This window comes from Egretta garzetta, unplaced genomic scaffold, assembly GCF_000687185.1.
Source record: "Egretta garzetta isolate BGI_Z169 unplaced genomic scaffold, ASM68718v1 scaffold79, whole genome shotgun sequence".
Lineage (NCBI taxonomy): Eukaryota > Metazoa > Chordata > Aves > Pelecaniformes > Ardeidae > Egretta > Egretta garzetta.
The window spans coordinates 1,840,021-1,862,551 of NW_009260791.1; the positions used below are offsets into that span (position 1 = coordinate 1,840,021).

Sequence of the window (22,531 nt, forward strand, 5' to 3'; positions counted from 1 at the left end):
AAAGAGTGTAAGACCAAGGCAGACACAGAGTTCATTCATGTTCCTTGGTTCCCCAGCTTCCAACAAATACACTGCCCATGGTAAGATCCCAGTGATAACTGATCTGGGCTACAGCCTGAGCTACTTAAGATGGGCTCCTCTCCAAACACGAGCCACCATAGCATGCAAGACAGCCAGCCTCCACATTTCTGCCTCTTTTTAGATCTGAGAGCTCCTCCATCATCCCAGTAAATGTAGGACATTGTGGTGTGGACCTGATCCCATATGCATAACCATGTCCCTACCTCTTCCTACAGAGGCCATGACACAAATCAGCAAATCCAAACAGAAGTCCCTGGAACAACTGAAATCTCCAGAATCCACCAGGATACATGCAGAGGGCAGTAAATGACTTCTCACAGGAGGGAGGCTGCTTTGTGGGAAAGGGAAAGGACAGCTCTAAAACCTCCTCTCCTCTGAAAGGAGGGCCGACTGGCCTATTTCACAAAATGGGATCTCACACTCACTCTTTGTGAACTTCAGATTTATTATAAAGGAACAGACCTGCACAAACTGAACGTGCAGGTCGTGATGGTCAGAAATGTATACAGCTCACACACCACCATGGTTGCTTTGCTGCTGACAAATAAATCTTTGTGTCTCCTTGCCTCTGTCACTGACCAAATACACAAAGTTTCAGCAAGAAGATGCTTAGCTCTCCTAAATGCTAAATGTTTTGTTCCATTATTTGTTGGCAGAAAGTTCCTCCCTGATTATCCCTTATCCCTTATCCTAGCCAGCATCACTGCAGAGCCTACTTTATTTTCTACACATAGGTTTTCTTTTCTATTTCTTTTATTTTTATTTTTAGCTCCAGCTGCTTGTCCACATCACAAAAACAACCACATGATCTGTCATCAGAACTGTCATTTTCTGTCAAGGGTGAAGCCTGTGCACAGAGGAAGAAATGAGCTATGCCACAGGACCTGAGAAAAGCCCCTTGGCTGCAATCGCTGAGTCTGCTGCAGGATGCAGCAAAACACAATCATAAAATCAGATGAGATGAGGCTAGCAGCCACCCTGAGCAGTCAGCTCCCTGGCCTTGGCTTAAGGCAGGAACAACTACACCTATGGCAATCCTCACACATTTGCCTAGCCTACTCCTAAAACTCTCCAGCGATGTGACTCACAGCCTCCCCAGATCATCTGCACCAGCATTTCATTGGCCTTGCCATCAGATCCAGTTTTTCTCATGTTTAACCCCAATCTCCTTAGCTGAATTTAAACCCATTACTTCTTGTCCTGTTTGCAGGAGTCTTTAACAGATTTGAAAATCACTACTCCAGCTCTTCTTGACCAGCGCTTTTCTAGACTTCTGCTGCCCTAACTTGCTCAGACTTACCTCATGGGTTGCATCTGCTTGAAGCCCTTGTAGCTTCCTACTGGACTCTCCCCTCTCCCCAAGTTTCATCAAACCTTTCTCAAGATGCAGCGCCCCAGACTGGACACAGCACTACTGATAACATTTTGTTTCAGGAGGGTTGCTTCCTTGTCTCAAGCTACTCTCAGGCCAATACATCCCCAAGCACACTCTCTGGAGCTCTGTGCTGATGGTACCTGCCAACACAGCGCTTGGCTCTTGCTGCTGATACAATCTTTCAAATTCACCTCTAAACTAAGGGCAAGCAGCAGCTCATTCCTAATGCCACAGCAAATCTGCTCAGCTCCCCATTATCTCCTGCAGGATTATCCAGTTTCAGCATTAATTGTGTCATGTAGGCAAAGACAACAGGGCTTGCTCCATACACGCAATTCAACTCAATGACAAAGTTCATTAGCCCACACAAGGCACCATGCGGCTGCAGTTACACCTCTGGCATAACCTTCACAAGCCAGTTTAGAATAAACATTTCTTATTAGTTCAGATTCAACACTAGCCTTGCAGTATTGGAGCCAGCTCTGTGTCGATTTGCTTCGGTGCCTCTGAATTTTTTTCTGGAGCTACCAGCTCCAAAACTCACCAGATCAAGCACAGATCTGCTAGACAGTCACTATATTATTTCTGATATGCAGAAAATTAACTCAGGTAGGAAGCAATCAAATTACTGGGCGGGAGGAGGTCCATTACGCAAGGTATCCGACCTACTCATTGCTATGGATAATGGCAAGCCCGTGCAGCAAATTCTGTCACATCCATCAAAATGAAATGCCAACCTGAAGGAATTTCCAGAAGATAATTTCACAGGACAGTATTAGAATGCTACTTAAATGAATTTCATCCTCTCTACTACAAATGCGTGCAGATAAAAACAAACCATAGGATACAACATGTTTCTACCTACAGACACTAGTACATTGGCTGAAATCACATCGCTATATGTTAATCTCTAAAAACAGCACAGTTGGCAGGGGCTGCTACTATTCTTAAGGCGGTGTGCGTGTCAGGAGCATGAGGAGGCGTGAGAAGGATCCCAGCATGTGTGGATAGGAAAGGGTGGAGAACGTAAGTGGCAATTTCCTAGATTTGTAGTGATTGAGTTGACAGGATCTGCAGTTAAGCAACCTTGACTCCAAGTTAATAGGGTTTCTGATTGGGAGGTAATTTCCAAGGGTTTTTAGGAGTTTGTATCAGTGCTGATAGTCATTTACATGAATAGTGATAATGCATTATCCTTCTCCTGTCTTCCCACTAAGCCTTTATGTCTCCTCTACCTTAACCTATCCTCCTTGATGGTTCCCTGCACAGCTGCATTCAACACTTTTTTAAGAAAAGGCTGATGTACAAATGTTTCCCCTGCCAGAACTGGTGAACACTTAGCCATTAAAATATTATACAAAATTTAAGCAGACCATGACAAGTGAAACTGGGAAATTAAATTCAGCCACTATAAAACACATTGCAGAAGGAGTCCTGGCTTCTTCTAGCTCAGCTATCAATGCGGAATTTGCTGCAGAGCTGCCAGGGGTTGCCCAGCATCGCTGTGGTATCTAGCGGTGCAAGTGGTTACAACAAAGACAGGTACCCAAGGAGAAGGAAGGGCACACGGTAGGGAAGGGCACACAGGACCTACCTCGCTGGCTGAGATTGGCGACCGGTCGATGCCCCTGTTGACAGACTCCCAGGACCTGGCGGTCAGCATGCAGGCAAAGAGAGGGTACAAATCCCCTGCTCCAAGCCGCCGGCTGTACTTCTGCACCTTCTTCATATCAGCCTTGATGAGGGCCTGCCAAAGGCGGCAGTAGTCCATGCGGAATGACTCGCTCAGCACCTGGGGAGGGAAACATGGCCCCCAGAAGTCCACGAAGGACAGGGAACTGGGGGGAAAGCCCTGTGCCCCCAAGCTGTGCCCCATCCCCCACTTCAGAGCCAGGAAATATCCTTGGAGGGTTATGGGAGTAATAGGAAAAATGTATTTATATGGGGTTAGCAGGGCTAGGCTGCAGCTGGGCGTGCTCTTTCAGCCTGACACCCACAGGCAGCCTCACAAGGCCCTGGAAGCCCCCCATAGTTATGTACCTGGTAGAGCCCATGGTCCAGGAGGATAATGTGGGCCTTGCCAGAGGCTGGGCATTTCTTCACAAGCACGTTGCCTGGGTGTGGGTCACAGTGCACAAAGCCGTTCACAAAGATCATTTCACTGTAGAGCTTCCCCAGGTTGCGAGAGATCTGTGAGGAGACAGGAGATGGTCATACACTGACACCCACAGCAGGGTGCCTGCTGGGGAGGGGAGGCAGCCCCTGCGTGCCAGCACTGCGGGGAGCCAGGGTCTGGTACGTGCTGATACCCCCACATGGAGCTCTTGCAGCTCCTCACACTGACAAATGCACAGGGTGGCTGCTGGCATCTACTGCATGGAAACCCAGGGCATTCAGGGAAGGATCCATGCAGCGGGCACCATGAAGATGTTTCTGGAGTCAGGGTTTATTTAAGGACACTTGCATCGCATCAAAAAGAGAAAATACCTGTGGGTAGGAATGGCGTTTCTGGTAATGAGGAGGAAAGTGAGACAGTGGATAGGAGCAGACAGGCATTCAGAGGAAAGGCATGGAAATTGCTGTTGGGGTGGGTGAGAGACGGCTTGGAGGAAGACTCAGGTGTTTCCATCCGTGGATGGCAGCAGGTCCCACCAGAGAAGGGGTGGGAGGAGACTCAGCCTGTCCATCTGTTTACCAGAATGAACATGGGTTCCCTCTCCCCTCCCTCCATCATGCTGTCCCCCACTTTTTCCCTTCCTTTCCTCAGACCCATGCTAATCTGATTTGCAATGTCTGTGAAGATGAAGCAGCACAGAAAGGCTGCTTAAATCATCCTGTCACTGCTGCGTCCCTCCGTGCCGCTTCTCCTTATCACCAAGAGATGTTATTAAAGTTAAAAACTTCCTAGGAGCAAGCAAACATCCTCAGGGTCCAGGATCAATCCCTTGCCATGCACTAACACAGCAGCCTCACCCCGACATCTCACCGCCGGCCCTCCCTGCCATCAGAGAGCAGCACGGTGCTCCACAGGGGAGTGCTGAACAAGCAATTAAAAGACAATCGTTACAAATGATTCCAAGCATGTCCCCACAGTGTAAGCAGCAAACAGGCAGCTGTTCTCATAAGCAGAGGTGGTAGAAGAGGTAATGGGGATACTAACGACAGCTTGTTCTGCAGAAAACCAGATAGCTAGGGAAGGGCTTGCTCTACCCACCTCTGAAATGCAGCCACCCCTGAGAAGAGCGTTTATTATGAACACTGTCGAAGCTACTACAAATGAGAATGAACAGGAACCCTTCCTGCAGCCCACAACAGGGACAGCTATAGGACCAGGTAGGACAACCTTCCCTTCCTCAAGTGGGGCCTGGAGGCACTGCTGAATCAAGGAGAATGCTGACTCCATGCCGAATCACCCACGCAGGTGGCATAGCACAGCCCTGTGGTCTTCTGTAGTGCAGCTCACCTAAATGCCACACAGGTGTTATTGCAAGTACTGACTGAGGGGAATGATGTTTCCCTTCTGAATCACCAGCAGAGATCACTGTGAAGTGACCTTTATAGGTCTCCTAGATCAACAAGCTCTAAAATTGGATGGGACCAAAGTACCAGGTGCTGTCACCTCCTAGAAGAGCTAAGCAGCATTTGCTGACAGTCCAAGGATATACCACATAGTCTGTTTTAAGTTTTAAGCCAGTCACTCATTCACACAGCCTTCCAGGGACCTGCACGCCAGGAGAAATGGACTTGGACATCATGACTGATCATAGCATCAACCATAACAGCTGTGCACACACTGAGAGAACCTCATTTTGCCCTCTCTGCCTCAGCTATTTGCCCTCCAGGGACCTGGAAGAGCACAGAATTATTGAAGATGAGGACTTGCATACCATCTGGGGCACAAAGTGATGCCTCATACCCATTAAACACAAGTCCAGACAGGGGCTAGCAGTTCTGCAAACCTGTTGGTTGGTCATGGCTAAAGCCTGGAAAGCTATTAATTTGGGGCACTGGAGTATGGGCTGCACCAAAGAGAGCAGATTTTCCTTCTGTGCTGTGGTAACAGCATAGGTTAGGAAAGTCAAGCAGTGGAACAAGTTGCCCAGAGAGGTCGTGCAATCTCCATCCTTGGAGGTTTTAAAGGCCTGACTGGATAACGCCCCAAGTAAGCTGGTCTGTCCTCATAGCTGACCCTGCCTTAGCAGGAGGTTTGATAGGAGACCTCCTGAGGTCCCTTCCAACCTCAAATATCCTAGGATCCTACAAAAACACCTCTTACCAAGTTATCCACACCACCCTCATAACAGCATCTTAAGGTATGGCTGTAGGCTCCAGATGCAGGGAAGGTGTCCCCTCCTGAGTCACAATCAGCAGACACGTTACTAAACAGGTCTGTGGTCATAGCCTTTTGCAGCCCACGATGCAACACAAAAGCAGCTCGGGATTCATCTTCCCATCTTACCATGAGAACAGAGGGGTCACAGCCCTGTTCAGACCCACAGGCTGGGTCATGGGCACAAGACAGTCTTCACTGCAAGATCCCCATCCTCCCTCCCTTCCCCGCTGTACTTATATTTACCTCTTCCCCAGCATGCAACCTTGAGTATCTGCAGTAGTTAATTCATTGAAATTGGACTTTATGGCTTCTCTAAGAAAGAGGAACACATTCTGTATAATTTAGTTCGCATACAGAAGATATGTTACAGGGATTTACGATATAAGCATATAAACAGTCTTTACGTTTGGAAAAAAAATTACTGCACACTAAAGTATTTTTGCATATTTTTGTCTGTTGACATACCTCTAAAACAGGATAGAAATTAAATTAAGATAGAAAGCACCAATACTGTCAAATTCTAAACAAAAAGGAAGGTTATATTTCTAGGGCTTAGAGTGTAATATGTGAATAGTGACCTATCATTATAATTCAGATGAAAGGAGTTCATGTTTCTAGAGAAAAAAGTTTAGGGAAAAAACACAAAACCTTTATGTATATTAATTCTCCAGTGCTGTTTCCCATCACCACAGGCCTTTATTCCACCCTTATTGAGCAGGCCACTGGATAACTAACACATACAGAATTCACTTTGGAAGAATGCAGTTAGGTAAAATGAGAAAACAAATGTGTGAAAACCTCTACTTGGGAGAAGGGAGGAATTCAGCATGCATTAGGCTGTATAAGACCTCAGGGTGAAGGTGCATTGCAAATTAGACAAAAGGTTGCAGTGATTTACAGAAGCAAAGACGAAAGTAAACACATAGGCATTTTGTTATGACATGGAGAGGTCATCATTCCTTTCCCCATTTATCATCCAACACAATGAGGTCCTTATGATTACCAGGGTCCCCCAGCATTGTTCTGCTGCACATCATAAAAAAATAATAATCACACTTGGAATCCTACTTTTACTTCCAGATACCTCATTAGCAGAGAGATACAGACTACAGAAAGTGAGTTCAGAAAAAGCAAATAAATGAGCAGGATTCAGGAGGAATTTACGTGGGAAAAACATTAAAAGAGCTGAAGATTCTGAAGTTGGACAAGGAATGGCAGAAGGGGCAATCTACCAATGTTAGAAGGTTTGACAGCAAGGAAGCGGAAGCACTTGTAGCATTGGATGTGCTACAAGAAATACAACTAGGCAGAAGGGGGGGTAATCAAGAATGGCATAATTTAGGCATAACACATAACAAAAAAACCCCGTGCTAGTCAACAAGCAGAGCTGAGCTGGATATGTGAGGATGACACCAGACTCTGGCTCTGGCCAGAGGCATGCCCTTGCCTATTGCCAGAAGGTGTGTTAGCGCCTAAAAGAAGTTCAATTTGTCTTTCTGTGCTGCAGCAGAACATGATGACTACAGTCACCAAGTGAGCCTGTGGCCTCACCAGTCAATGCAAATAGCAACCTGCCATTGCCACATTACGTGACACGACCATGACACTGTGTCAGGCAAACCGCACATTTTCAGTGCAATGTTTTCATTTTGAAAAAAACATAGCTGAGGAATAAGCAGATTGCAGACAAGGAAATGGAGAGTCAGCAGCCTGGGCAAAAACAATGGAGTGACAGATAGATGTATAACAGCCAGACTTGGAGTAACTCTTCACCAAACTAAGCATATGAAGTTAATTTTATGTACTCAATATGGCAAGGATGCTACATGTCACAAACTATCCTATGCAAGTTACAAGCCAATAGAGAAGAAAATAAGAATGCAGTGCCAATGTTAAGGATTGTTATTGTACAGTATCACACACTCTCTCACTGGCCAAGTTCACTGGAAATGAGAAAGACAGAAAGCATGATTTGGGAGGCTGTTCCAAAAATTCACCCCTTAGATGGTCAGAACCATTCCCCTAAATCCCAGCCTAATTTTAACGATGGCCAGTTTAAATAATTTCCTTAGTTAACATAATCCTAGGGTTTAACTAGTTCCTTCCCTCTCCAGCATTTACTACTCCAGTGTGTTCACCAGTAAGATAATTATCAGCATAAATACTGCCCCATTTCTACAGGATGATCCTTTATCTGACGTGTCCCAGGAGTCAACCTGCCTTTTACACAGTCATGCTGCACTGGGCACACTTACCCTGCGACTGACTAATATCCTAAAGTTAATTCTAATATGTCACTTCCCTCTGATAAACTCCCAGCATATTTAAAAAACAGTTCTTACTAGTTTTTATGCGTATGGCTTTTCACTTGGTGTTGCTCATTTTTATCCCTTTCTATCACTGCAGTCCTCAAGGCCACCCAAGTGCTATTGCTACTCTAGTCCTCCTCTACAATGACAGAACCTCCCAACTTGATGTCATCAACAACCTCCTTCACAAAGTTCTGTTTGTGTCAAGGTCATAATTTATTTATTAAACAATACCAGTTTGAACAGCAAACCTCACAAAACTCCACTACTGTAATTTCTCTCCACCATTGCCTCTATCAGTTTCTTAGTTTGCAATTTGTCCACTAATCCCCACCTGCTCTAGTTAACCGACTCATATCCAGTGTACCAAGTATTTTGCCAAGTACACCTCCTGCATTTCTGTCATCTAATTCAGAGGATCCTAAGCTGTAGTATAGGTAGCAGCAGTGATATACTACTTCTTGTATGTGTACACAGCTGCAAACTGTTGCTGCCATCAGTTTTGAAAGCCTAGGCAACCCCTTACCCTCACATGATCCGCTAGGAGCTACCTTTGATGAAACCATATTATATTCCCTTGCATACAGCCCCATAGCAGCAAACTCCTGGGCACACACCAGCCCCTGTATGCAACGCTTCTCTTAAGAAATCAGCACAGCCAGCTGACAGAGCAGCCTGACAATAACAAAACACTGGAAAGTCCATCACAAATGTGTATCTTTACAAACACCAATATGCAATAATTAGCAAGAAAACTCTCAGAAAGGAAACAATGCGGGCAAATTTGAGCCTATGAATACTCCTACAGTAGAAAGATGGCACATGTATCATGTTCATGGGTAGCTGCAATGTAACAAACCAGCCTGGGTTATCCAGGGAAAGTCACTGATACTTTCCTGGCCTTGTGAGCAAGCTGGAGTGGTCCTGGCTCCATGCCTCCAACGGACATGAAGAAGAAAGGCAAAGAAAAAAATCCTGTCACATGGTCCTGTAGAGGTGATCTCACTGCTTGCCCCTGATAAGGCCCAGATGAAACTGCCTGATAGGACATCATCCCTTCCTGTCCCACCTCCATCTGCGACTGTCTATTTAGATCAGGAGCAGATACCAGTCTCTGGCCTTAATTTGGCTGTAATATTTGCCAATTATTTTAAGAGATGGCGACACTAACTTCTATTGATCTCATTAAAAGTAAAGGTCGTCGTGCAGCTCATTTCTCAGGGCTCAATATTACCTCCTCAGGCCAAAATAATAGCATTGATTTTGGAATCTTAATCGAAGGTTAATTGGATTGAAGAGTGTATTGGGGTTTTGCTTTCTTTCATTGTTGTTATTACAGCCATCATCTAAGGGTTTGCTTAATCCTGCTAGGGCAATCCTGCCCAATTAAACTGGTGTCAAATTAGAAAAGGGTGCGGATGGAGAGTAGCCACAATTTGAAGCCTGCTCTGTGTCTCTGCTCTGAAATGGCTCTTGTCCATAGCAGATTAGGATGGTCACATACAAGAGATACGATTTCACACTCTGCCCTTCTGTGATCTGGTTGTGAGGATCAAAACCACAGTGCTCTGTAATGCAGTACTATCACCATGCACTGATCTAGCATCACAGCAAGATGTGATGTCTGGACACACACAGTGTTGTTAAGATACAGGAATAGTTTTTAGGACTCCTGGAGTGTACTCCTAGCATGCCCCATGCTCTCTGTTGGGGACTGAGGAAATTATTTTCCTGCTCAATGCCCCATCTTCCATGGCATTTAAGTGGGAAGAAATATTCTGACTCATCTACCCAGAGAACTGAGGGACTAACTTGATAAGTTTCTATATATTCTCAAAAGGACACAGGTAAAGAAGACCAGTCGTTGTTTATTTAATTGTTTCTTGCATCTCTGTCAGACCCAAAATGGCCATAGGCATCACTTGGCTTTAAATGTAGTCAGGTTTCCATGGATTTAATGTAAAGCATCTTGCTGAGACTTACACAGTTGATTGAGACTGATGCTTGAGACTGACTTTCAGTAAGAAATGGGTTCATGTGTAACTTAACTCTTTTACCTGGTGTCTTTGCACAGTTCAGAAGCTGGAAATGCTGGAGGTCACTATCCTCACTTACAATGGTAAGCCTTGTGAATTTTCATTAAGCTTCAGACAAGAGGTAATGTAGGAGAATTTGCAAGGAAATCTCTCCCTAGGCTAAATCAGCAGGTGCAAAGAGCAAGACTATCCACGTTCCTCAGAAACAGCATTCTTCTCCATGCTCCATTTCATCTAACACTTGAGTGTTGTAAGCACAAATACTCGAGACATGATAGCTTTCCACAATTGTGCTGGCAAAGGGATCCCACCCTGGGAAATCCCACTTAAATTTTAGCAGCTACACGGCAGCGGCTCCTGACTCTTGGCAGAAGGGTAAATTCCACACTGAAAGCATATTTCAAGTTTCAAAGCTGTCAACCATGAGAAGGTAGCTGGGCTCTTTATTGAGCTAAGAGATACCATTCCAGTGCAGAACCCATTTAGTAACAGAAGGAAGCAAAAAGCCACAGTAGAATGGGGTGACAGATGGCAATAATTGCACACAGTAGCTCATCTTAAGTACCTTAGCTGTTTGCTTTCACTTTTCAGCTGGACAAACCACTTCCCTGACTTCTGAATCATCCACAGCTCATGACCAGGCTCTTACTGAGCTGAGGCATCATTTCCTTTCCCTGACTCAAGTCCAAGCCAGGGCGATCATGGGGGACTCTCCACTTGGCTACCTGAGCTGGCTGGTTAGTTTGAGGCAATACAGCACATGTCACAAATGCATCTGTAAGCTCCACAGCTCCCACAGCCTGCTGGTCCAGCAGCCTCCATGGAGATAGGCAGAGCATCCACAAGGAGGGACAGGGAGGACCCATGAAACAGATCAGAGATAATGTTAAGATTTGTATACAAACAAGATCTCTCTAAATGAATCTGGTAAAATCAGAATGGGTACAAAAGGAGTATTCATGCCATTTGAGATCTTCTTTAAAAGTCCATGCTCTAAATAGCCTCACTATCCTTCCTTCCTTCCTGCATACAGTATGCTACAAACATCTTGAGAGCCCCTCAGTGTATTTTTCCTCTCTCCCCTGCTCTACTCACCTCTTCCAACCAGGACTGTGAATGCTATTGTGTCTTGAAACAGGAACAGCTTGGCTTCCACGTGGTCCCCTTCTTAACCCTGCCATGGCCTGGTCTTCTCTCAAAATTCATGCCAGCTCATTTCTTGATAATTTCCCTCTCCAGGCTTCCCTCCCACTGTCAATATCCTAGCTGCACGCTCATCCTTGCACATGAATAAGTAACTGTTCCACAGGCAGATATTTCAGTGTTTGCACTTGTCTTTAGAAATCAAAGCCTTCTCTGATTAAATGCCATTACAATCCAGCGCTTGGACGGATCCAGAGAGATTAATGTGCTTTTGGGCAGCTTTAATGATAATCCTGCTACAGACGGTATTAAGTAAATGTCAGTAACCTGGTTTGAAGGGAGCTTTCACCTCAGGGATCCTTTCCATTTAGAGGAGAGAGGCTCAGCTTGCTTTTCAAGGCTGCATTGTCACACAAGAGAAATCCTGCTTAGTGAAGACTCCTCTTCCTCCGCCCAGTAAAACAAAATGGAGTAAGATGATAGAGGGGTTGATAGATAGATAGGTAGATTGAGGTGATTTATAGGGAGCTAATGCATCTCTTGAAAGCCAGAACTGCTGTATATTATAAGCCATGTCATAGTTTTAAAACCTGGGTTGCCACCCCCTCCTCATGTTCCTTTCCGTGTCTGCTGCCTTTTGCTCACTTCACCACCATGCCACGTAGTTCTTTACCCAGGGCATCAACAGCAGCAGCTGACAATGGACCTTGGTCATATTTGTCCCCATCTGCTGCACCTTGCCAGAGGAGAGGTCTGTGGTATGCACTACTCCTACCTCATCTTCCTGTGGCCATAACAACAGGCCTTGTTCCCCATGACATGATTCTGACAGGCTCAGTATTCCCTCCTTTCTACTGTTGCTTTACTGGCAATCAGTAAAAGTTAATCATTAATTTCAGGGGGTGGGGAGAGAAAAGGAAGAAAAAACAGCTTAACACAGGCACAGAGTTTGCAGAAACTCAGTCCTGCCACTGAGCTGAGTAACATCCTATACCTGACAGATTGCCAGAAACCTCTGAGGCTTATACTTTGCAGTAGAAGAAGTCTGTTGACAACATTTTTGCAATTACATCTTAGCCACCATCTAGAGACCAGCTCAGAATCAGCAAAATATGTGGTTTCATTGCTTCATGGAACTTACTGTGCCAAGATGTCACAAAATGACCTTCCAAAAGGCACGGATGAACAAAAAAATGAGCTCAATTTTCACCCTAAATCTCTGCTACTGCAAGCAAAAGCCCCTGCAAGTTAGAAAAACTGAAAATAGCTGCTTCTCTACGTTATTTTGGCACATACTGACAGCAAAATATCCAACTGAAAGGCTGAAGTAATTGAATTTCTACCCTGACTGGCTGAAGAAAGCTATGGAAGATGGCAAAGAATGTTCTTCCCTAGGCTTCTCCAGACAACTTTGCTATCTCCAGCAGTTTGAGAAAATTCAAAGAAGCAACCAAAGTCCCAGGGAGCTACACTATGCTAGCTACCTTGATCTCAGAGTGCATCTGCTGTCCAAGAACCATGAGGAAGCCCAGCATAAAATCTGAATGCACGTATTGCTCAAGAGTCCTCCTATCTACTCCTACCTCATCTTCCTGTGGCCATAACAACAGGCCTTGTTCCCCATGACATGATTCTGACAGGCTCAGTATTCCCTCCTTTCTACTGTTGCTTTACTGGCAATCAGTAAAAGTTAATCATTAATTTCAGGGGGTGGGGAGAGAAAAGGAAGAAAAAACAGCTTAACACAGGCACAGAGTTTGCAGAAACTCAGTCCTGCCACTGAGCTGAGTAACATCCTATACCTGACAGATTGCCAGAAACCTCTGAGGCTTATACTTTGCAGTAGAAGAAGTCTGTTGACAACATTTTTGCAATTACATCTTAGCCACCATCTAGAGACCAGCTCAGAATCAGCAAAATATGTGGTTTCATTGCTTCATGGAACTTACTGTGCCAAGATGTCACAAAATGACCTTCCAAAAGGCACGGATGAACAAAAAAATGAGCTCAATTTTCACCCTAAATCTCTGCTACTGCAAGCAAAAGCCCCTGCAAGTTAGAAAAACTGAAAATAGCTGCTTCTCTACGTTATTTTGGCACATACTGACAGCAAAATATCCAACTGAAAGGCTGAAGTAATTGAATTTCTACCCTGACTGGCTGAAGAAAGCTATGGAAGATGGCAAAGAATGTTCTTCCCTAGGCTTCTCCAGACAACTTTGCTATCTCCAGCAGTTTGAGAAAATTCAAAGAAGCAACCAAAGTCCCAGGGAGCTACACTATGCTAGCTACCTTGATCTCAGAGTGCATCTGCTGTCCAAGAACCATGAGGAAGCCCAGCATAAAATCTGAATGCACGTATTGCTCAAGAGTCCTCCTATTAATGTATCAAAACAAGCCTTTCTGACTGGACGGATGCCACACATACAAACTATTTCACTCGTCAGGGAAATGTAGCCTCTCTAGGGATGAAATCTGGCAGCTGTTTAGTGAAGGGCTACAAAGCTCCGCAGTAACGCTGGGCCAGAGAGCAAAGAAGAAAACTGTTGCATCCGAAAGAAAAAGGGAGATTTTGGAAAGCAGAAGAAAACAGTCCATGTCAGAATATTACACAAACCACCATGGCTGAGGCTCCAGCACTCTGATAACTGTGATCATGTAAGACCTATGATTTGTATCTCCTGCATAAGGTGATAGCTGTTGGGATATAAAAGCTACATCCCATGCATTTGTCCAGGAGAAAGTTAATGTGGAAGGAAGAGAGGGAAAGAAGAGAGACAAAAAGAATCAGAAGCTGAAGTTGTTCCTTTAGGGTAACAGGAACTACCATCTTAGAACAAACCATGGGCCTATGTAATATAAGAGCATGATCATCTTTCACTCTCTCTCCCTGAAGATCTGTCTAGCTGCGCAGCCTACAGGAGAGTGTTCCCCAAAAGAGGTCACATACTTTTCCCACAAGCACAAGAACTGAGATCTCTCAGATTGATCGCTCTGTTCACATCTGTATGTGGTCCCTTTTCTGTCCCCTCCTGTCCTGTCAGCCTCCATTTTGCATCAACATCAGTTAATGTCAGCATCAGTTTTTCACTGCCCACAACATCCAATTCAGAGATGGCTGAGAAACTACCTCATTGACATTGATGCCATTCCTCGCCATGTAGGCCCTGTCGTTCACCTGTCCCCCTTCCATAAACTCCATGAGAAGGACACGCCTTGTTGAGAGCTCCCAGTAGATCCTGGGGACCTGAAACAGGAACAGATGGGTTGGGTCAAACAACAGTCTGGGAAAGCAAGGACAATCTCTCTCACACAACCCAGAAAAGGATAAAAATGGAAGAGGCTGAAGTGAGGACTTGTTTTTTTTCCTGAGCCCAAGGGAGGTAAATTCATCTACCAGCCTCTTCCACAGGACAGCAGCAGTGTGCAAGGACAACACATCAATTCAACAGCAGCAAGATCTGTCCTAGTGCAACATTTCTGGCCATGCTCTACAAGATTTTGACCACCGCCCACTCCCACTGATGTCCGAGAGCTTTCTTATCTGCTCTGCAGCTCCTCTAGCTGGGCTGTTTAACTAGTACCTATTGGAAGTTTCTGAATCATCCACTCAGCTCCTTTAGACAGGAACTACATCTTGTTTGCTGTGCACAGGGCCCACTTATGCAGCTCTAAAAATGATAAGCCATCGTCATAAATTGTATCTCTGCAGTGCCCCTTGGAACACAAACGCCTTCGAGCTGACAAACCCTGCATACTTAGGCCATCTGCAATTGAACTGGGAGAAAAATCAAGTGTCACAAATAAAGGGCTTGTCACAGAAACCCTGGGAGACCCTTAACTATCTGATTGCCAACGTGACACAGTAACAAGTGTAAAATGTCAAAGCACTTTTCATTCAATCTGCAGTAAATCAAGCTGAGTGAGGTACCAGTAAGAGACCCAGTGTCACCCAGGGAGGCAGTGACGCAGGCATTGCTCAGGCTGGATCCCCCTTTTCTCTCTCCAGCCAAACTCTTTCCATGCTGAAGTCTCTACTGTCAAGAGTCCTTTTGCTGAAGTTCCTTTTGGATATTCCTCATGTCACTGTACTGACCAATCTCCCAAGCTGTCCGGATTTGCTTTTGCACATGGGTGAAGACACACAGGTACATTTTACCAAAGATATAAGGGAACTCCACCCACTCCCATTACTGTGCCCCAGCAGAGAGATACACATTTTTGATCCTGTAAAGAGAGAGCCAGCTGTGCAGCCCCCTCTCCTCACCCGCCTGACTTGGCCGTGGACTCAGGACTCACACACTGCAAGGGTCCAGCACTTTGGGGCAGGACAGGAAGAGGTAAGAGGTGTTGTCCATCTAGTGTGACCAAAGCCAGAGGAACCAGCCAGGCCACTGCAGCTCATTGTAACTCCTGAACAGCAGCATTTGTTTTATACTCTGCTTGAAAATACTGACAGTGTCTCAGTCCCTCACAAACTGTCTGCCTCCCCCACTGTTCCTGTCCTAGAGAGACCATTTCCCAATGTCACCCACTTCTACTGTACCACATGTGTGCTGCTTTAGATCAAAGACTCCCTTGCTGAGCAATTCCAAGTCCCTCAGTCCCACCATTCAACACTCCTGGTGTACTTCGCCTATTAACCTTGTGTAGACTTTGATGCCAGGGATCCCCTGTGGGCAAGGGGGATTCAGTTACACACAGCCTTCCCAGCTTATCTGGATGTCCATTCTTTGCAGTTAGATTGGTGTGAAAGCAAACCGACTCCAAAACAGTTCCCCAGCCCATCTAGCTCACTTATCCCTGCTGACTTAGATAATTTCAGATGACACTCATTCTTTTCTCAAGATTTACAGGGGCAAGTCAGTGGGCTTGTAAAGCACTATCCATGCTCTCAGAGATGCCTCTCGCTCACAGCCAAATTCTTCAGTGATTTTTTTTAATTACTCACAGATGTTTGGCTGTAATGCTAGTGCATGGAAACAATTTATCTCTGGCTTTAAAAGCTCAAACAGGTTCACAGCAGAAAATCTACTTCTCAGCTTTCTACCGTGTTTAGGAAAATTAATGATACAGGAGCCCCATTCTTCTGTTGCCTTTGGGTGATGAACACGTCTCTGAATTGGCAGGTCAGACGGGAGGATCCATTATTTAGCCATCTCAAGCCATTTGTTATTGTTACACATATCGATATCATGATAGCTCCTTAACCCAGCGAGGAGGTGATTGGCCGTCTCCATGGGGATTTACTTCACAGTATCCTAGTTACAGCTGCAACGGATACAGCTCTCCAAGGTGCATCACTTCTGATAAGCGCCCACTCAGCAAAATCATTGGCCTTTGGCCTTCTGTAGCCCTGGTAGCTTTTAGCTATTTATGTCTATGGGAAGGCCACTGCTGCCACTGGGCTCCAAAAGGACTGGAGGAAGCAAGGAGAAAATGGATGCCTCAGCCTGTACAGTCTAACAAAAACTCGCCTCATTTCAAACATCTGTCGCTTCCATCTTGGGATTTCTGCATAAACAGAGGGTGAAAGCCTCATTTTGATGTGTGTATGCAGGGGGTTCAAAAGAGGGTGCATTTTTTGCTGCCTTTATGTATTACATCAGTTGACTGTGCCCATAGCCCTATGTGTCCTTGACCATAATTGTGTATTTCCAGAATGCACACAGTGGAGGCTTGTGCCTCTTGAATGTCAGCAAAAGATTTGCACATGTGCAACTTCAAAGATGTGAGCTTATGTCTGCAAAGAAGGGAATGTGTACATGTCTGGTTGTACTTAGGACATTTGTCAGTGACCTGTCAGTGTGTAGCAGGGGAGGTGGAGTAAGAGTGTCAGTGGGGAAGAGCACAATATGGGTGCAGCTGAGTTTGTGTATGAAGGTAACATGAAGGCATTAGCCATGGATGTATATGCAGGATGTATGCTCAACTCCAGAATGAGAATATGCTTTTTCGCAGGAGTAAAGATTTGTACGAACATGCTTCCTCCTGAGATACACAGTGTACCAAATACTACTTCATCAGCTTTAGTCTAGCTTTCCTGTTTTATGTCCATTTCTTGCCCTCAGTTGAGATAAACCTATACTTTTTATGGGTAAAAAACTGGCTGGATGGCCGAGCCCAGAGAGTTGTGATGAACAGAGTTAAATCCATTTGGTGGCTGGTCACAAGTGGTGTCCCCCAGGGCTCAGTTCTAGGGCCAGTCTTGTTTAATATCTTTATCAATGACCTGGATGAGGGGATTGAGTGTGCCCTCTGTAAGTTTGCAGATGACACCAAACTGGGTGGGAGTGTCAATCTGCTCGAGGGGAAGAGGGCTCTGCAGAGAGACCTGGACAGGCCGGATCGATGGGCCGAGGCCAACTGTATGAGGTTCAACAAGGTCAAGTGCCAGGTCCTGCACTTTGGCCACAACAACCCCATGCAACGCTACAGGCTTGGGGAAGAGTGGCTGGAAAGCTGACCGGTGGAAAAAGACCTGGGGGTACTGGTTGACAGCTGGCTGAATATGAGCCAGCAGTGTGCCCAGGTGGCCAAGAAGGCCAATGGCATCCTGGCTTGTATAAGGAATAGTGTGACCAGCAGGAGTAAGGAAGTGATCATGCCCCTATACTCAGTGCTGGTGAGGCCACACTTTGAATACTGTGTTTATTTTTGGGTCCCTCACTACAAGAAAGACATTGAGGTGCTGGAGCGTGTCCAGAGAAGGGCAACGAAGCTGGTGGGGGGTCTGGAACACAAGTCTGATGAGGAGCAGCTGAGGGAACTGGGGTTGTTTACCCTGTAGAAGAGGAGGCTGAGGGGAGACCTTATCGCCCTCTACAACTACCTGAAAGGAGGCTGTAGTGAGGTGAGGGTTGGCCTCTTCTCCCTGGTAATGGACGATAGGACGAGGGGAAATGGCCTGAAGTTGAGATAGGGCAGGTTTAGGCTAGGCATTAGGAAAAACTTCTTCACCGAAAGGGTTGTCAGGCACTGGAATGGGCTGCCCAGGGAGGTGGTCGAGTCCCCATCCCTGGAGGTAGTTAAAAGAAGGGTAGATGAGGTGCTTAGGGACATGGTTTAGTGGTGGGATGGCAATGCTAGGTTAACGGTTGGACTTGATGATCTTAAAGGTCTTTTCCAACCTAGACGATTCTATGAAAGCCCAGGAAAAGGTACCATCAGATGGCTCAGCAAAGAATGGCAAATTCACACGTCTCTGGACAAGGTCAGAAACAGTGTTTGGGGAAATGAATAGCAGGCTCCAGAGACTGCTGGCCCCAAGCCACCAATCCTCATACAATATACGGTGCTGACAGTAGGAAACAGACAATGAGGAAGCACATCTCAGAGCAGCTTTTGGTCCGTATCAGCAGAGCAGTCTAGGATGAACAACACAGAGGGACTGAACTCCATTCTCCCTCTGTATGGTTCCTCCAGGTGGTGAATGAGGTGCACAAGACACATTAAGTGAGACTATTAATGTACATACATACACAGAAATATGTGTTCCCTCACCTTCAGGAAGTCAAAGTTCTTGAGCATATGAGCAACCTTCTCAGCATTTCTGCCTTCATTGAGGAAATCCAGCTCCAAGGGCAGATTCTTCTTAGCTTCTTCCACCAGCCACATGAACTCAAAATCTGGAAAGATCTGCTTCACAACCAAGACAAGAACCTGAGAACAAGGAAACAGACAATCAGCTGCATCCTGGCTCCAAAGCCACACAGCACACACAGTGCTGTTTTGACAGGATCAATCCATGTAACTCACAGACCAAAAAAACCCAACCTGCACCCCAAGTGCTTGTAGGGTTCCTGCAGTAACACAAGTGATGTCATGCTTTGGTTGTGCAACACAAATTTTGGCTTGCCCTTCCATACAGGCACATCTAGGAGTTAAATGAAGGCACAGACACCAAAGGGAGCTCAGCTGCCTGCTGCCTAGAAGAGAACAAAGCCCTGGAGAAGAGACCACATGGCCAGATCTCGCCAAGGCCATGCCCCAGGAGTAACTCTCTTCTGAGTCCTATAATTCTCCAAGTCACTGGCTTCATTCAAACAGCCCTCAGCTAATGCAGAAGAGGAAGATCGCAAGTAAGACTTGTCACACCTCTGTGTTACTTCTTCCACTGCTGAGCAAGAATTTTGCTAACACAGAAAATCCACTAGGCAGTTCAGGGAAGACAGTGAAGTTTGGATACAGGTAGTAGGCTACAGATCTTTAAAAGACAATTCTGGTGGGGGTGAGAGGGCGAGTTGCTCCTCATCAGTCACAGCCATCTTCAGCAATGCTGAGATGGTGTTTTTCTTAGTATTATATATCCAGCACCTGGCATCTTCATCTTAAAGGTATCGGGTATTCAGCTGCACAGGGCCTTGAAAAGCCCAGCCAAAAAGTTCCTGGAAACATTTGCTTAAAGCAACATTTAAGGGCTGAATGATGGGCAGTCCTTCTTGAAGAAAATCAACTGGATGGCATCATCAAAGCTGCATAGCAGCCAAGCACGCTTTCTGTTTAAATGAAGGGCCAGTTTCTCAAACAGTGTCACAAATTTACACAAGCTAACAATTTGGACCATATTTAAGGAAGATAATTTGTTTAGCTTTTTTTAACCACTTGAGTCATAAAACAAGAATAAAACATACAAATGCAATCTGCTTTGCTGTCTTTATCTTACTTGTTCTGTACATCCATCTGAAAATGAAAACAGTCAGTGTGTGTTCCTGGACAGTTTCCCTTTCTAGATCTCCACCACTGAAGTGGGAATTCCTGCACTGCAGGAGGAACATTTAAAGCACACACAGAAAGCTGCTATCATTGAAATGTATGACAAAAAATAAATTTATGAACCATCACTGCTCCTGTTCAGCTGTGTGAAAACGTTTGTTCTCCACCCCTGTCTCTACTTCTCTTATCTAAATGTCAATTCCAAACTCAATGTTCCTTTAAAAATGTAATCACCAGGTTCCAGACACTATTGAATGATTTTTCTACTGTTATATCTAGAGGCATAAATCCTTTTAAATTTATGTCACCCAAATGAAATGTAACCAGCAATCTTCATGAATGTGTACATAAACTTTATAGGGGCTGCAGGATTAATTCATTGGTGCCTGATGTGAGAAAATTCATGCATTGGTTTTTTTGCTTTCTTTAAATGCTCTTTTGAATCAATTTGCCAACTTGACCATCAGCAGGGACATACTCAATAGCTATTTGGTCCGTCCATTTTCTGACATCTGTCTAACATATTGTCTTGAAAAAAGTTGTGTTGTAAGAGCAATGAGGTAGCTCCCTCTGGATTTATCAGATGCTGTACCGATTTTTAAAAAGTCAGCACTGATGCTATGAAATCTCAAGTGAATTTAGGAATTTTCCATCTAGCTTTTCCCACTCAGATTCCTTCCCATTAGTCTCTAAATAAGACCATCTCCATCAATATTTAAATCAACTTCCTACCTAGCTGCAATGTCTGTCTGATTCTTAAAGGACCAGAACCTCAGTGCACACAGGCTTTTAGTACAGCCTACACAAAAACAGTCCCCTATTAGGATATGATGATGCATGTAAGCCAACACTCCACAAGAGACCCTTTAAAAACAAGACTGCATGTGTCATGTCATGAGCTACTTTCCCATAGCCGTGTGTACACAACAGATCTCGAGGATGACAAACTAGACTGTCTGTAGAGGAACATCAATACTAAATCGCCAAAACAAAATACACTGGTTTAGTTTCAAGTTTCCCAGGAGAATTAGTCTAAAACCAGAAAAGACAGGAATCATTGTAAAATTATTTATTTAAATGTCTCTTACCAGTATAACCAGCAATCACAGCAACATAGCGCGGAGGGGAGATTTTTTCTGTTACACCCACTGTTAAAAGGGCAAATGTCCCAAGGTGAATCTAGGACTTGGCTCATTCATACACAATCCTCTTATTGCCCTGGTCTCACAGTCTTTCATTACCTTGCACATCCTTCTTCCTTGACTGCTTAGTTTCTATTACCCTTTTCTGAGCAGGAGTGAAGGATGCCATAAGCCCCCTGAGAACTGTTGTGCATGTGACAACTCACAAAAGCAAACTCATCGGGCACACCATGGCAGTCAGTCCTGGAGAGGACCTGAACCAAATCCAAATCTACAGCTGGACCCAAAGCAAGTTCAAACAGTTCTCTCTTCTCAAACCAGCACTGAAACAGACATATCCCATCTTACTGGGATATCTTTATTGAACCCAAGAATTTATTTCACTATAAGTTCAAAATAAATGTTCAGCTGCAAACTGATGTGCTCTAGCTGGAACCAGCTGTGTTTCTTTGCAGACTAGCCAGGATGCTCAAAGCAGAGTGTTTTAGATGCCTAAAGAAGCTTTAGTTATGTGCTTCTCTGAGAGGGTGCTGGCAGAATCTTTGATTCCTAATCTGTGATGGAGAACTGTGTGTCATTGCATCAGCAGTACCCTCTAAACCCCTATCAGACCCCCTCAGCTTAATCTTCCCCTCTTTAGTCCCATGGCCATACTTGTCTGCCAATGGATGTGCACATTACTGTACTATATGTACAGATATAGGCTTACTAGGAGAACTGAAAGCTTTAGCATTACCATTTACAGACCTAATCCTTCCCCTCTCCTCCACCTCAGCCCCATCTCCATGTCCCCTGCCATACCACTGGCATCTTTGACTACTGCAATGAAGTGCAGTGCTACAGCTTTTCTCCAGTTCTTCCCTTCAATGGACTAGACTTAGAAGTTTGGGAGAAGCTACAGCATTGCACTGGGAAGATGAGTGGTACCCACCATTCAGGAGAGGAACAGGACACAGGCACTAAAACTTTTTTCCTAGCTGAATCCCTCATTTGTGCATTTGCCCCTGTTAGGTGACCTTCTCCATATTTCAGTGGTTTTGTTTCCAGAGTGAATCAGCTCAGCATTAAGGAGCTGATCAAGAAACAGAACTGAATCACAGCAAGCTTAGCCACTGTTGAATCCACACTGGAATTTAACTGAAAAAAAACATGCTAATCATGGAGAATGATTTTTCCTCGGCCACACAGCCCTGAATGCAAGGGGAACAGAGATCAGTTTAATCCACCAGTTAATGGGCATACAGGCAGAAGAGAGACTTCAGGACTCATATGGACTCACTTAGATATCAATTCATGTTTACTTGTCTTCTCCTTCTGCCTTCCTTCAGTCTTACTCTCTTGTTCAGCCTCTCACCCACACAATCACCCTCACTGCAATTCTCACCAACTTTCTGGTT

At 45.1% G+C, this 22,531-nt stretch overlaps 1 protein-coding gene across 3 annotated transcripts in view; it reads right to left on the bottom strand.

Annotated features, from left to right (window-relative positions):
* ADCK1 (aarF domain containing kinase 1) overlaps nucleotides 1-22,531 on the bottom strand; it is a 79,785-nt gene that overhangs the window by 3,623 nt on the left and 53,631 nt on the right. For 2 of the 3 annotated variants that reach the window (XM_009646647.2, XM_035901974.1), the window contains 4 exons: nucleotides 18,781-18,939; nucleotides 14,408-14,524; nucleotides 3,497-3,646; nucleotides 3,051-3,248 (listed from right to left, as the gene is read on the bottom strand). In XM_009646647.2, coding sequence (XP_009644942.1) covers nucleotides 3,051-3,248; nucleotides 3,497-3,646; nucleotides 14,408-14,524; nucleotides 18,781-18,939 — 624 coding nt within the window. The remainder of the gene's footprint in view (nucleotides 1-3,050; nucleotides 3,249-3,496; nucleotides 3,647-14,407; nucleotides 14,525-18,780; nucleotides 18,940-22,531) is intronic. The other variant, XM_035901975.1, reaches the window with a different exon arrangement.